Here is a 13,839-nt window from a genome sequence, read left to right as displayed (position 1 = left end):
GTCTTTTCCATAGATACTGTTACTAGCTGTCGGCCGATGAAGCAATCCCAGTTTTGAACATTCCCCGGAAAAGTGTCCTTCCCTTTTGTATCATGACTGATTTAGAGTAGTCCTTCAATTCCTCCGAGATTAGAAAAGCATAAGCTAATAATTTGTCTCGGGACACCCTCAGCTTTCCGAGGACATATAAAACTCTTACACCGACAGTCACAATGGATTCAACAAAGACAGCCAGACTTTCACCAGACGTTTAGGTACTTGGTTTACCGACAGGTGACGCTTATCACTCCGTCGTCTCATCCCAATGTGAAAGGTGAAATAATAGATGAGAGACACCGAGCCGAATTTCTTTTTTCTTTCAGTTCTATTAACTTGCGCAAAGCACTGGATGGCAAGTGATATACGGAACTAGCTTATCACACATGAGCCTTTGAACCGGGAAGTTTCCCCCATTCTTTATTTGATTAGTTTACCTCCTGGACACTTGGTAGACAGAGCATTTAGACTTTGAACTGCGTCGTCGAGAAATAATCATCATGTTCGAAGTTGTCATGTGACAGATCGTGTGGGAAAGGAAGGGAGTGCATGGAGACTAAGGATCGGGGAGAGTTTATCAGCGGTGAAGGATGGATATACGCACGACGACCACAACGCGACGACAAATCTGTTGTTGTCGTTAAAAAATAAACTTATGTTCATGACGGGCCGCAATTGCAACTATCTAATTATTTCTCTTCAATGAAAGCAAAAGTAAGTTTTTGTGATTGTTTTGTATTACATGTACTAAAATAAAACGTTTTTATTAGAAAAAAGAATCATTTTGCATGTATAATGCTCTAATAAAGCTCGGTAGAAAGGACAAACATGAAGCATTACAAAAACACCCTGGAGCCACTATGGATATTCCAGCTGGCAGAGTGAAAATTACAAGTAATTTCAAATTGATTGAATCTCAACGAAATTTTGTTAACAACTTTCTGATAGTAACACAAATATATCCTGCAAATTTCAGCTCAGAATCTTAAGTTGTTCATAATATTTTGAAGTATTGAAAAAATTACCCTGAAGCCACTATGGTTATTCCAGCTGGCAGAGGGAAAATTACAAGTAATTTCAAATTGATTGAATCTTAACATCATTTTGTGTGCAACCTCCCGACAGTAACACGAATATATCCTGGAAATTTCAGCTCAGAAATTCAAGTTGTTTATAATATTTTGAAGTATTTAAAAAAAGACCTAGAAGCCACTGTGACTATGGATATTCCAGCTGGCAGAGGGAAAATTACAGGTTGCATATTAGTGTACCGTATGAGGATCCAGGAAAAAGTTTTAATTCAATGATCAAAACAAAATCTACAGATATTTTTCTCTGAAGTGGGCGTCGCCCGATATCACCTTAACACCTTCAGCACCGAACCAGAGATCTATGTGGCCCAAATCCCCCTTCTTTGAGCTGGTAATCGGAGTCTCATGGACTTCATAGTAGAACTACGCCATCGCCATCTTCAGGGCAAGAGAGGAACTGAAATTACCGTTTGGTCTTTTCAGTTCCTATGTTGCCCTGAAGATGGCGATGGCGTAGTTCAGAACTTTAAATGACGTCATGAAAGAACTACGCCATCGCCATCGCCATCTTCAGGGCAAGGTAGGAACTGAAAAGACCTCTTCGTGTCTTTTCAGTTTCTACCTTGCCCTGAAGATGGCGATGGCGTAGTTCTTTCATGAAGTCCTTGAGACTCCGATAACCAGCTCAAAGGGGGAGGGGGGATTTGGGCCACCTAGATCTACGTGGTGCGGCGCTGAAGGTGTTAAAGTCAAAATGATCGGATCTCTACCAAATTCGCTATGCGAGTATCTGATGTCAATATAAATGTATCCCGTAAGTTTCAGTCAAATAGTAACTCGACTTTTGGATTTATGGCATCTCAAAAGTTTACTTGTAATTTTCCCTCTGCCAGCTGGAATATCCACAGTGGCTTCAGTGTCTTTCAGGGTCTTGTTTGGAAATCAGTCAAAATATCATGAACGACTTGAAATTCTGAGCTGAAATTTTCAGGATATATTCGTGTTACTGTCAGAAAGTTGTACACAAAATGTTGTCGAGATCAGATCATTTTGAAATTTAGGCGATGATATTTAGTCGACGCCCCTTTTTGTGTTTTTTGTTTAAAATTGTCATGATTTTTGTTCTAATGAAAAATTTCAATTTACGCTACACAAAAATCAAAAAATGCGTAGTTTGTTCAGAAACTCAAAAAAAAGTCTTTGCCAAAACAACTGCTGAATCAACACTGACATACTGTGAGGACCGAGAAATCAATGATTTTAGGAACTACGGTGAGAGGGGGGGGGGGGGGGGTGGCCGCGCATGAATAAAAAAAACACGTCCTAATGAGACCCAAGTGAAAAGAAACCCTCTCATTGGTCAACGACGTCGGCAATTATCGGGAATTTCCGAAGCAAGGCAAACGACGGGCTCTTCGGTTCGTGATGTCGAATTTAATACACCTGTTGAAATTCTCACATAGCCCCTCTGCCACAAGATGACCGGTGAGCCACCTGTAGCAGAGTCAGTAGGTTTAGTGAGACTTAGTGGCAATAGCACCATTGACGACGTTTGGAGAATGTACCCAATCAAAACTTTCGACCAATCAGAACTGAGTTTACAAAATGTGCGCCATATTGAAACGAATTTTTACTAAATTTTGAAATTTTCACTCTTAAAATCGCGAATTTTGTGCAAAAAGAATCACTTGCTCACTTTGTCATTACAAGAGAATGAAGTACGTTTCTGTTAAATATCATGAGTTGAAGTAAAGTTATGAAAAAATGACCCGTTATTGTTTTGTTAGCGTGCCATTTCAGGTTTTGCAAAAGAATTGAATACACATGCACTCTGATTTCGCCACGTCCCCAAGTGACAAGTTTCCTGGCTGAAACCCTGATTTGAAATCACATTCTCCACCACTGACAACTATTGACATTGTGACAAGTTGCCAAGTGATATCTTAGTTTCCCAATCTTTTCAGCACCAAAATGGCTGACTCTACAGGTGGTTACGACAGTCCACCAATGTTGCCCGAAGATTCAGTCGGCAGTTCCGTCTCCTCAACAATGCAAGATGAATACAACGAACTACTCAGATTTGCTGTCGTTGTTCCCAGTTACGATCCTTCATCCCTCCCGGCAAAAATAGTGGACACAAAGGGGTCGTTTGCTGAGAAGATGCAAAGTACTCCTTATGACCAACAGGGGGCAGCGGGGAGTCGACATATTCACATTCATCAGGAAGGTGAGAATCGATAGGAAGAATGTGTTTCCAGTTTTAATGAAGGACGGACAGATAACCACTGGTGTTTCTATTGACGAGTACACTAAAATCTGTGGGTGTTGCCCTTTGGCAAGTTCAGGTGATTTACTGATTACCCATTGTTTTAGTCACACTAATTTACTAATTGCCCACGGTGAGAGACTGGTCACATGGCCATACAGTGCATCAATGGGAGTCAAAGCTCGATTACCAGCTTCGGGAAATTGGTGTGACTATTATCGACCTTTTGCATCCTTGTTTCAGCGTCCAGTGAATGTATCTCGCCCTCCGAATCTGGTGAGAGTACAACGGAGGACGAGCCAAGACAACAACCTCCTGCACCAATGAACGTCAAGAAACCAAAACCAGTCGCGAAAGGTAAGTAGCCATCAAAACTTGTCTTGGTCTTAGCAGCAGTTCATTAGAGGTAGTATTCAAGTTGATGCCTCTGCTGCTTGATGGAGGCCGTCATTTTACATCATGTGACATCACAAGATTGTGTATAGCATCTTATCGATGTCTTTGTTTCCAGACACGTCAACTCCGATGAAGTCCGCCTTCCTTCCCTCTGAGATGGTTGCGTCCCCAGAGAGTCAGAGTGCCAGTGAGGCGACTCAGGAAGATGAGGGAGAGTCGAAGGCATACATTCATACCATCGACCCAGACGTCTCACGAATGGAGACTCTCCTTGACCAGTGGACGTTTGATTTGAAGAGGAACGTGCTGGTGAGTCTTTTACTGGTTTGGTGGGGTTTCGGTGACAGTTTAGTGGTCCAGTGCGTAGCATTCCAGCTAGTGATCTGGAAGGGCACAGCAGAAAGAGGCAGGGTGCAGTGCCCTGCTTGTAGAAGTAGAGTGGAACATCTCTGTAAAGGATGCCCTTGGGTCTGACGTACAGTAGAACCTCTCTATCAAGGACCCCCACGGGACTGACAAGTGCTGTCCTTAATAGAGAGGTGTCCGGATTAGAGAGGTCAAATCAAATAGATACTGCCGGTTTCCAAAACTAGTAGGTTGTCCTTAATAGAGAGGTGTCCTCAAAGGGAGGTTCCACTGTATACTGTCCTCAATAGAGAGTTGTCCTATTTCAGTGGTCAATTCGAATGGAAATGACAGGTTTGGGACCAAAACCAGTGTCCTCTTAGAGAGGGTGTCCTTAATAGAGGTGTCTGCATAGAGAGGTTCCACTGTAGTGTTTTCTCTGGCTTTTGATGCCAATGCATCAGGCCTACCAACGTCTTATCAAGTTTATCACGCGAGGCGTTGCCTTCCTCTTTGTGTCTCTTCAGGCCGAGTTAAGTCAGATGAAAATCATGATCATCGAACACAGCAAGAACCATCTAAACATCGAAAAAGAACGTCATGCCGCCGAAATGGAACAAGCACAAAACGAGATGGAAAACCTGAAGGAATTACTCCACACGTATGAGACGTCAATCCAACGAAAGGACGAGGTAATCTCGAATCTGACACGAGCTCTGCAACGGCATAAGGAGAAGTTTGATATGATGCGCACATTCTGTGATTGGCGGATCAAGCATAATGATACAAAAAGAGAGGTGCGTATTTCGCTGAGATATATTTTCCAGTTGGCAGAGTCGGAACAAGTCATGTGTGCAGTGCTACACAGCTAAATATCGTTATTTCTGATTTTTTAGGCCTTTGCATCGAATCTGGCCCGCAAACACTACAGCCATGTGATAGAGCGTAAAGCTTGGGACGCTTGGCACAGCCTCATTCAAGACAAATGGAGGAACAGAGTGGAGAAGGCCTGTCAGTCGAAGGCGACAGAAGTCTGTATGGGTTTGACTAACGACTACGAAGCAAGGATAAAATCGGTTCGTATAATATTTGTTTCACCATTTTGTCGTGTATGCGCAGGGTTTTGAGTTTTAGCCACACCACGAAGGGCTGGACCCTGCTGACTTCACTTGGTGGTCTGCTATCACCTGTTCTTGCCTGACCTGAACAGGTGAACTAGCTCAGAAGCTACCACTAGTGATAACCAACCCCTAGGTAGCCTGCCAGACCTTACCATAAGCACATGAATCTTTCTTTCAGCTTAATGAAGCCCTAGAAGCGTCCAGAATTGAGGTGTGTAAACTTCAGGAGGAGCGCGACAAGTATGAAGAAACTATGAAGAAAGCGTTCATGAGAGGAGTATGTGCGTTGAATCTTGAGGCGATGAACATGTTCCAAGAGGGAGAGAAAAAAGGTCAGCATTGATTAGTAAACTGGACCAAAGATATTGAAGACAGTCAGTTGTATAATCACAACATGGGGGAGAATAGAGCAGTTTTCATGACCAATCCAAACCACAAATTCGGAGCTCCCCAGGCTGCACCTTACTTATCATGTTAAGACCACCATTTCTGCCCTCAAAATGCTGTCACGAATTCCAAAACAAAGTCCCTTTTTGGATCTGGCCCACGGCCTAAATTTTTAAAATCTTCTTCAGAATTCCAAGGCAACCTCCAAGATATAGCTGAAGCAGCTGGCACCGCTGGTCGTAGTGACTTCGAGGATCGGGAAAACCAAGCTCCACGCACAGTTCCCCAAGAGCCGGTTTACTATAACCCAGCGCCTGTTGGTGCCCCTGCCCGCGTCGTGACCAGCCAGGCAGCAACAACGTCGAGGACAGTGTCGTCACAGGCAAAGACATCAAGTACTGTAAGTCTCAAATTTAGAGTCTTGTTCTTGACAACTTGTGACTTTCAGCAAAACTTTTTCATGTGAGGAGTTAAAATGATATCATGACATCCCTATCTGTTCGTGATGCATGTTTGATAACTGCCGAGGCTAGAAGGATGAATCTTGGCATGGTGGTAACTTTGGGTGATAAGCCCGTACTTATCTTTCATTTTCATGATTTGACCTACTTTCTGTTCTTCTGGCGTCCATCTTGAGAAGATCTTTTTGTCGTTTTGAAGCCAGTGGTTGCAACTTGAGGGACACAATATCCGCACAGACGCCTGCATGGAAGCGCTCACCCATCAAATTTACCATTTCGACTTAGTTTTACAAAGTTGACTTGTATTCATGTCTTTACTTACAGCTTTCTTCCAAGCAGACGAAGACAACTACATCAACACGGCCGAAAGTTCTCAGTGCCAAAATCACAGCAAAGTCTGACCCAAAGGGACACGTGGCACCTCACTGTGGGAGCAGCAGCATGGGGCTGGCTCCACCAATGAGCTCAGTCTTAGTGGAAAGGCATCAACCAATCAATAAGGTAACTCACTGTTTTATTTCTATTGACAAATGTTTGACCATCAGTCCAGCAAAGAGCATTACATCCGCCTCAACAAAATTTAGCTGACCGTCTGACTGATAGAAAACAGAATGGAATGGAAGACACTGTGACATTGTGTAGCCATCTTTATGTTTGCGTTGCTTGCAAGATGAGGTTACCATACAGGTACCCTAAAGGTACTTGACTCACTGTGACCTGTGTTCAGAATTCTAAAATATGACTGGCGGCAGCTTTTGAATTGGGTGCTTGATTTATTGCCAAGCGTCCTTTCGACTTCGAACCAGCATTGTATAAAACTACTCTTATATTTCAGCAAACTATTGGAAAAGCTGTCGCCAGTACTTATCCGAAACAGAGTGAGTCCCAACCACCACCAGCACCGTCAACCATCGCCTTCAGGAAGCTTGCAGGACAGGCCGGGACGGTCAAATTAGTCAATCCTAATATCCAGCCGGTGAAGATCGTGGAGTAATGGTTTATAAGCCAGTACTGGACTTGAAATGACAGTGGTGTAGTGGACAATCGAATCTGCTCGTAGGCGCAGTGAGTCTCGTACCTTATGAGACATCATATGAGACGTCCCGACGCCATTCAAGGCTTGCGACAGACGTTATGCATTTATTATGAACATGTTTTTGTTTCCATCGCTTGCAAAGTTACTGTTCTGAGGGACCACTGTTGGTGTTATCGTTACAAACTCATTACCGGGTCTGTAAACATACATCACCAGTTGCTAAGGATTGAGTTGCGACCGGTTAGCTGTGGTGTGATGTGGCTTGAGTGAAGAAATAACAAAACGCAAATCAAGTAGCCTGGTTAGGAACCACCTGTGGAGATCTCAGAGTTCTCAACATGCATTCCTTCAGTGCTGGACACTGACATTAAATCTTTAAAAATCTGTAAATAATTATAGAAATAGTATACAGCACTGCTGGGTTCTATTGTAATCAGTGCCTTTTAGTATAATGATATTGTGTCAACCATGACCGAGGCCTCTGTTCTGTAAAAATCAAGCGAGAATATAAAATTGCATTTATTCTGTAATGATACTTTTTAAACATTATGTTGGAAGGTTTTTTCTTGACTTGTCTATTTGCTGGCGTTGTGTCATGTGTGACTTGTGCATTGCAGGTACCTTTCCCTTTCTCCTCCAATTTTGTCCTGGGGAAGAAACCCAACAACATCTTCTCTTGTGGAGTATTGTATGAATTAAACTAAGGCCAGAGTCAGTGATAAGTTGTTTTGAACACCTCGTCCGGTTCTGGTTAAATTATAAACAACAAAACTGTTGTACTAATTCTAAATACTTTATTTCTACAAATATTTACATTCACAACAATAAATTACATTCAGAAGCTCTTTCAGATCAGGCAAAGTAACGAGCTTAAGATAAAAAATACAAAAATAGATTGAATCTAAATTCTAAGACGGCACCTATTCTACAGATCTATGTGCATCTGCCACTCTTTATTTGTACAGATCTAATTATCTTAATCATTTCTAAGCGATTGCACTCAAGAGTCTGCCCCAGAAAGGCAAGCTACCAGCAGCAGGTAATTACAGGCAGTATCCATCTGGCCTATACCTGCAGATCATTTTTAAGGGGAATTTGCTAAACAACAACTTAAAACTTTCCATTCTAACATTGTCCAAATCGTAAGCCAAGTCAATATAGTGAAAAATGGACATAACGAAAGTAGTATGCTTCATTTTAAACAAATGAATCATTGTATCACAGTTTAGGTGGAGTTATACTTTTAAGGTAGTACAGCTTGCATCTAGTTGGATGATTTGGTACGGACGTGTACAGTGTTCCTCAAAATATACATGAAGATGACACATTTTTCTGGCTTGGTCTCCCCCGGGCCGACCTATGTGATGGCGGTGCCATCGACAACATCATCTTCGCCCGCCCTCCGCGGTTAAGGGCGGCATTCCCCGACGCCTCTGGTTTCACTCTTTCAGCTGGCCGGGCTGATTGGGGGAGTTTGCCGTAGTTTCCAAGCAGATTGTCCATGCATCTGAAAGCAAAATAAGAATACGTAACCGCCATTTTCCTGAGTGGAGTCTTCTAGTTTCTGTATTGGAAGTGTCTGTGACAGAAACTGGGGGTAACAGTTGAATCATTCAACCTGAGTCTGGAGCAACTGGCATCCACATCTGATAACTTCTCAAACTAACTGGGAAATGGTACGGGGAAAAGTGTAGTACAAATGAGGGAAGGGGATCTGAAACTCGGTGGTCAGGTTCGTACATACTTTATGGCCGGCTGCTATACAATCATGGCCATCATTTTTGTCCTTGGAAAACACTGGATGTCATCGCACTTTCAGATGGAACTAATTTTTAGGTCAATTGTATATTTTGTGGAATATTCCCAAAATATCTGAGATTATGAAACTTACCCTTTATTTTTCTTCATATTGTCGTCTGCCTCTGGTTTAATTCTCGGAATAGGTCGTGAAGACTGGGGCAGTTTGCCGTAATTTTGAAACAAATTCTTTGTGGCGAGTCCCTTGTTCATTTTGGCGATTCCCTGGGCCTCGGGTCTGACAGCCCTCGGAGCAAGAACACGGTCTTGTACTCTTCCCTTATATTCAGCGCCTGACCCTATCATGGAGCTCATGCACCCTGAAATGATACGGCATCAGAATTAGCAAAGATGTCTTCGTCCATAAGGCCAGAGTTATATCAGCTTCACGTTGTCGCTTGTCATGTTTCACTTGTCACGAGTTAACTGACTTAGGCTTGAAAACACGACGTGAGGTTGAAAAGTGACATCGTGAATCGTATGTAGTCTCTTTTGAAATGACTTGTTCGTTTATGTGAGTAGTGACACGTAAGATGAGTACACGTTTACTCCATATAATCTCCGCTTTAAAGGTCCATTATGACTTTGATCTGGTTGCAAAGTGACCCACTCTTGTCTACATTGTAGATGTTCACATGCTGACTGTGCACCAAACTTGTCACAATACCAAAACAAGTAAGTTGTACATTGTCAAAATGATTCTAAATGTGGCAGTTGATCTTGTAGGCCAATTTTGCTTAAAGTCTAGGTGGTGATTACCAACAGGTAGTTTAAGATCTATAATTTGAGGAGCATGATGATGTGTGTCTAATATTAAAGCTGTCAAAAAGCAGTTAGTTGGTGGTGCCCCACTACCACTGCTCGCTGTAACTTTTGTATCAAGCAAAGAAAGCTGATAACTCTTGGCATTGCAAACCGTTATACATTGAATATTCTCTATTAAGGACACCTTGGGACTGACCTATGCTGTCCTTGATAGAGAGATGTCCTGATTACAGAGGTAAAATCGAATGGAAATAGCTAGTTTGGGACCAAAGATAGAGAGGAGAGGTTGTCCTAAATAGAGAGGTGTTCACTAATGGAGGTTCCACTCAACAGTCAAAGGGGCCTAATAAGCATCAAAACTGGGTACAAGACTGGAGCCTTAAGAAGCGTTCACCCATGACGTCAAAATGATGATGTCATTTTTTGACGTCAGAATACCTCGATGCTTCTCATATTGAGCTTTAGCTTCTGGTGATGGACACCTCGGTATTGGCCTGGGCGATGCGTATGTTTTGTTTTTTGTGTAGTCGAGGATTAAGTGCATTGTACCTGGAATAAAGTGACACGGGGAGAGACAGGCAGACATGATATTGATACCAGTGGCGGTGCACGGTGGCAAACAGGGGTACTATCCTCCTAATCACCTAAATCCTACACCTTAGTTGTCAGTGAACAGGCCTATGTTAGATATGCTACTGACCGGTTACAGTATGCTGTGTTTGAGATTAGTTAGGCTCCATAAAGTTAAGAACCTGTTTCTCATCAGGCTCGATAAAGTTAAGAACTTGTTTCTCATCAAACAACCTATTTGGGACCAAAATCTCTGTCGCTAATAGAAAGGGTGTCTTGTAGACAGAGGTGTCTCCTCGGGGAGATTTTCAGAGTAAAACTTTATGGAGCCTTAATTATTTCATGCAGCAAGGTTTGAAGACTGTTAAGGTAAACAATACCTCTGTGTTTTTCATATTGTGCCTTTGCCTCTGGTGTTGGACACCGCGGAGCGGGCCGGGCTGAGTTGTACCCCTTATTGTTGGAGTGGTTGAGGAAAAGACCCATCTTACCTGTAAATGGGATACTGGTTATCTATAAGTTTGAATTTGAATTGCCCTTCCTAGTTTATAAGTGCTGTTGGCAAGTTTGTTTAAAGGGACAACTTGGGCATGACATATTTTTGTTTTTGTTCAAAAATGACTTCCAGCAGAACCCTGGCTCCTCCAAACAGCAATAAATGACGCACTAGAACAGGATGTAAGTGTAGGCCTGCCTGAAGTTCACAAGCCGTGTGCTAAACTGACTCGCATCACTGGCAGAATTCATTGTGAATGATCAGGATTAGTATAATACTACAAGTGGTTGCACATAGGAGCAAGCAGGGGTATTGTGTCAAGGCCAGGTTTATGTTAATCCCACATCTAAATTGTCCCTTCAATTCTAACTCCAAGATAGATTTGATCGTCCGTGTTATCACCTAAACAGCATCTAATTGTTTGTTTACGTCAGGAGTATCAATACCTTTGTGCTTTTCGTACTGTTCTGTCGCTTCGGCGGACGGGCAGCGAGGGACGGGGCGCGCAGAGTTGTAACCTTTATTTTTGGCTTGGTCCATAAAGAGATTCATCTTACCTGGAAAGGCAATAGAATATGATAACTCCAAGTTCCAATACCCCCCCCCCAACCAGTCCCCAATAATTTCTACAGTTGTTCTCCTATCTTGAAAGAGCATGTGTAAAAATATATATCATTGTATTTTTTGACCCAATAAACCTTCTGAGTGAGAAGTAATTTGCGGGTTTCGTCAATTACATCATGGGAAGGGAATCAACCCACCCATTTCTCATCTCATCCATCACCTTGGTAATTCAATAGGAGAGACATCCTGAAGCTCGGGCCAACACTCGGCACTATCAACCGAGCATTTGTATCGTGTGTGAGGGGTGGAGGACAAACCTTACTCAGATAGTCGAGCAGACACAGTATAGGCCCTACTAAAATATATTCTTGTTTACCTTTATGCTTCTCATACTGTTCCTGTGCTTCACTGGTTGGACATTTAGGCACAGGCCTTGGACTGGCATAGGTCTTATTCTTTGAATGGTCCAAGACTGACCCAAGGGACCCCTGGTTCCTTACGTAGTACATCTCGGCCTCGGCTTTGACCCGCGGAGCAGGCCGCGCTGACATCACAACTATGGCGGTCATTTTGTGGAATACTTGCTGAGCACCAATATTCTGAAAAGACTAGAATAAACCAGGGATTACAATGCGGTTGATCACATGCCCACTGTACGTGCTGGTCTGACCTTTTCTAGTGAAATGGCGGACTTAGTCCTGGCTCAGTACTGTGAAACATTCGCAAAGTCCAGTGAAATAACTTGACTTAGTCCAGTAAAATAGCCATGAAAATGGAATCATAATAATGATAAAATTTAGTGGTTGGCTTCACTAAATTCAATTTGTTTTGGACTTATTTGGATTTATGAACTTAACCAAATCATTTTTCAGAATAAACCTATATTGTATTTAATCTGTTTACAAATTACAAAGGCCTTATAGCGTATTTAAGAGTGTAATAGTGGTAGAAAAAAAACAAAGGAAGAAAAAAGAAAAGATTATAATGAGGAAAAAAATAAAAAAATGCAATGCACCCGCGTGGGGGCTCGAACCCCAGACCCTCAGGTTAAAAGCCTGATGCTCTACCGACTGAGCTACACGGGCTAGCTGACATAGGTCGTGCTTTATGCGTTACTTATTGAAACATTGTCAGGCGGTACTACACAGGCGGCGCATACAATGACGCTCATCTTGCTTGCAATTACACGGCGTGTCTCAAAAAAGGGTCCACCTTCACAAAATTGTGATATAGTACTTTGGCCCGTTGAGTACCTGAATATTCTCAAGGACATTTATAGATAGGAAAAAATGGCTTATACGACACTATTGGAAGAGCGTGTCTGACTTTTCGACGTAGAATCAGCTACCTGATAAAGTAAGGCCCCAAGGCCTATAAAATCCCAACCACTCCAATAAACATGATCATGACTTAGAACCATAAAGTCGTCTGCCGGCTGGAGACATCTCAAACCCACTGACAGCTACAAAAAGCCCATCTTGACCCGCAATGTGGTGACGCAAACGCATCATGAGAGTTATCAGTAAGGCCCCATTATGGTCTGATCCATAAAGTTACACTAAAACCTAATGAGTTGGGGTCGTCTGACAAGATAATAATACAACGTTTACAACATCACTAGCATTAATAAATGGTACAAACCTTTACAGTGGTAAAACTTATCCCCCGATAATCCCGGATCCCTCTCAGATCTTTAGCCCCTTATTATTAAATGTGATTCAATCCTAAAGGCCTATCATGGTAAAGAATGATATCCCAGTGTATATATATTTTTTCAGCTAATACATGCACGCACAAGATATCACTCAATAGGCATACATAAATTCACTGCATGGCTTCACACTATAGTGCTTTATTCTCTCTTACACTGTTAGCTTCGCCGTTGCCATGGGTTGCGAGAGACAAACCCTAGCGGCACTTATTAAGTGGGCGCGGAATTAAAATTGGCGGGAAAATCGAACGCATGATCGGCCCTTTAATAGCAGAATGGTTAAACCTCCCTTAGCGGACACTACTGCTTGTAGGACATCTTCTAATAAAGGCTTCAGTTCCAGATTGGCCACATTCAGTATATTTTGACCCATGTAACCAGGACACCTTTCAGTTCTGGACCATAGTCTAGTCAATGGCAGTGTCAGTTCCAAGGATGCCCTTATATAGAGGTTCTACTTTGCAATCACGAAGTTAGTTGATGGCCTAAAACGCGGACCCCATCCTGATGCCTCAGTCTTCCAAAATCTTCTTTAGAGTAGGCCAATCATGGCCACACAATGCGCCGAGTTCGCAAAGTGCCTTTAGGTAAGGGGGTCTCCATCTCCTTGGACTCGCACTGATAACCAGCTGGAAGAGGGGTGCGCATCTTCGTGGCATTGATAACCAACAGGAGGAGTTAGGTCTGCTTTGCAGATCAAATAGCCATGGTTAAGACTTCTGTGTTGGTTTCCGCTGCAGAATGAATAGATCTAGGGAAGGGCAAAGGCAGGGGGAGAGGCTAGCTCATGGAATTTGCTATTTGAAGCCCTCTCAGTTGCACCTTGCACATGGTCTCCACTGTGCACCACACAAAAT

The 13,839-nt window shown here is 42.7% G+C and overlaps 2 protein-coding genes and 1 non-coding gene across 6 annotated transcripts; 1 reads left to right on the top strand and 2 right to left on the bottom strand.

Moving 5' to 3' along the window:
• The first annotated feature begins 2,481 nt into the window (after window positions 1-2,481).
• On the top strand, window positions 2,482-7,655 carry LOC135498863 (centrosomal protein POC5-like). Of its 2 annotated transcripts, none has more exons than XM_064789361.1 (10): window positions 2,482-2,485; window positions 3,032-3,294; window positions 3,577-3,690; window positions 3,845-4,038; window positions 4,602-4,871; window positions 4,971-5,150; window positions 5,374-5,527; window positions 5,771-5,982; window positions 6,368-6,544; window positions 6,879-7,655. In XM_064789361.1, exons 2-10 carry the CDS (start codon window positions 3,039-3,041, stop codon window positions 7,035-7,037), a joined length of 1,716 nt encoding a protein of 571 aa, XP_064645431.1. In that variant the 5' UTR covers window positions 2,482-2,485; window positions 3,032-3,038; the 3' UTR covers window positions 7,038-7,655. The 2 variants fall into 2 exon arrangements, with proteins under 2 accessions (XP_064645431.1, XP_064645430.1); XM_064789360.1 differs by lacking the exon at window positions 2,482-2,485 and adding an exon at window positions 2,690-2,785.
• A 204-nt stretch (window positions 7,656-7,859) lies between these two features.
• Window positions 7,860-13,116, bottom strand: LOC135498758 (uncharacterized). 3 transcript variants are annotated; one of them, XM_064789161.1, is made up of 6 exons: window positions 12,913-13,116; window positions 11,648-11,879; window positions 11,154-11,264; window positions 10,592-10,702; window positions 8,971-9,196; window positions 7,860-8,586 (listed from the first exon to the last, which is right to left on the bottom strand). In XM_064789161.1, the coding sequence occupies exons 2-6, from the start codon at window positions 11,838-11,840 to the stop codon at window positions 8,382-8,384; spliced, it is 846 nt and encodes a 281-aa protein (XP_064645231.1). In that variant the 5' UTR covers window positions 11,841-11,879; window positions 12,913-13,116; the 3' UTR covers window positions 7,860-8,381. The 3 variants fall into 3 exon arrangements, with proteins under 3 accessions (XP_064645231.1, XP_064645232.1, XP_064645233.1); XM_064789162.1 differs by lacking the exon at window positions 10,592-10,702; XM_064789163.1 differs by lacking the exon at window positions 11,154-11,264.
• Window positions 12,284-12,356, bottom strand: Trnak-uuu (transfer RNA lysine (anticodon UUU)). The gene has a single exon. It is a non-coding gene; the product is annotated as a tRNA-Lys (tRNA).
• Window positions 13,117-13,839: the final 723 nt, after the last annotated feature.

The sequence above is a fragment of the Lineus longissimus genome, chromosome 14 (genome assembly GCF_910592395.1).
Source record: "Lineus longissimus chromosome 14, tnLinLong1.2, whole genome shotgun sequence".
Lineage (NCBI taxonomy): Eukaryota > Metazoa > Nemertea > Pilidiophora > Heteronemertea > Lineidae > Lineus > Lineus longissimus.
The sequence above is the reverse complement of the archived record's forward strand: the minus strand, read 5'-3'. Positions and strand labels throughout refer to the sequence as shown.

Coding starts and splice junctions, on each gene's coding strand:
- LOC135498863 (XM_064789360.1), top strand. Junction 3,295..3,576: donor TATTCACATTCATCAGGAAG/GTGAGAATCGAT, acceptor TCCTTGTTTCAG/CGTCCAGTGAATGTATCTCG. Junction 5,983..6,367: donor AGGCAAAGACATCAAGTACT/GTAAGTCTCAAA, acceptor CTTTACTTACAG/CTTTCTTCCAAGCAGACGAA.
- LOC135498758 (XM_064789161.1), bottom strand. CDS start 11,840: ATGACCGCCATAGTTGTGATGTCAGCGCGGCCTGCTCCGCGGGTCAAA. Junction 11,265..11,647: donor ACAGTATGAGAAGCATAAAG/GTAAACAAGAAT, acceptor TTGCCTTTCCAG/GTAAGATGAATCTCTTTATG. Junction 9,197..10,591: donor ACAATATGAAAAACACAGAG/GTATTGTTTACC, acceptor GTATCATTTCAG/GGTGCATGAGCTCCATGATA.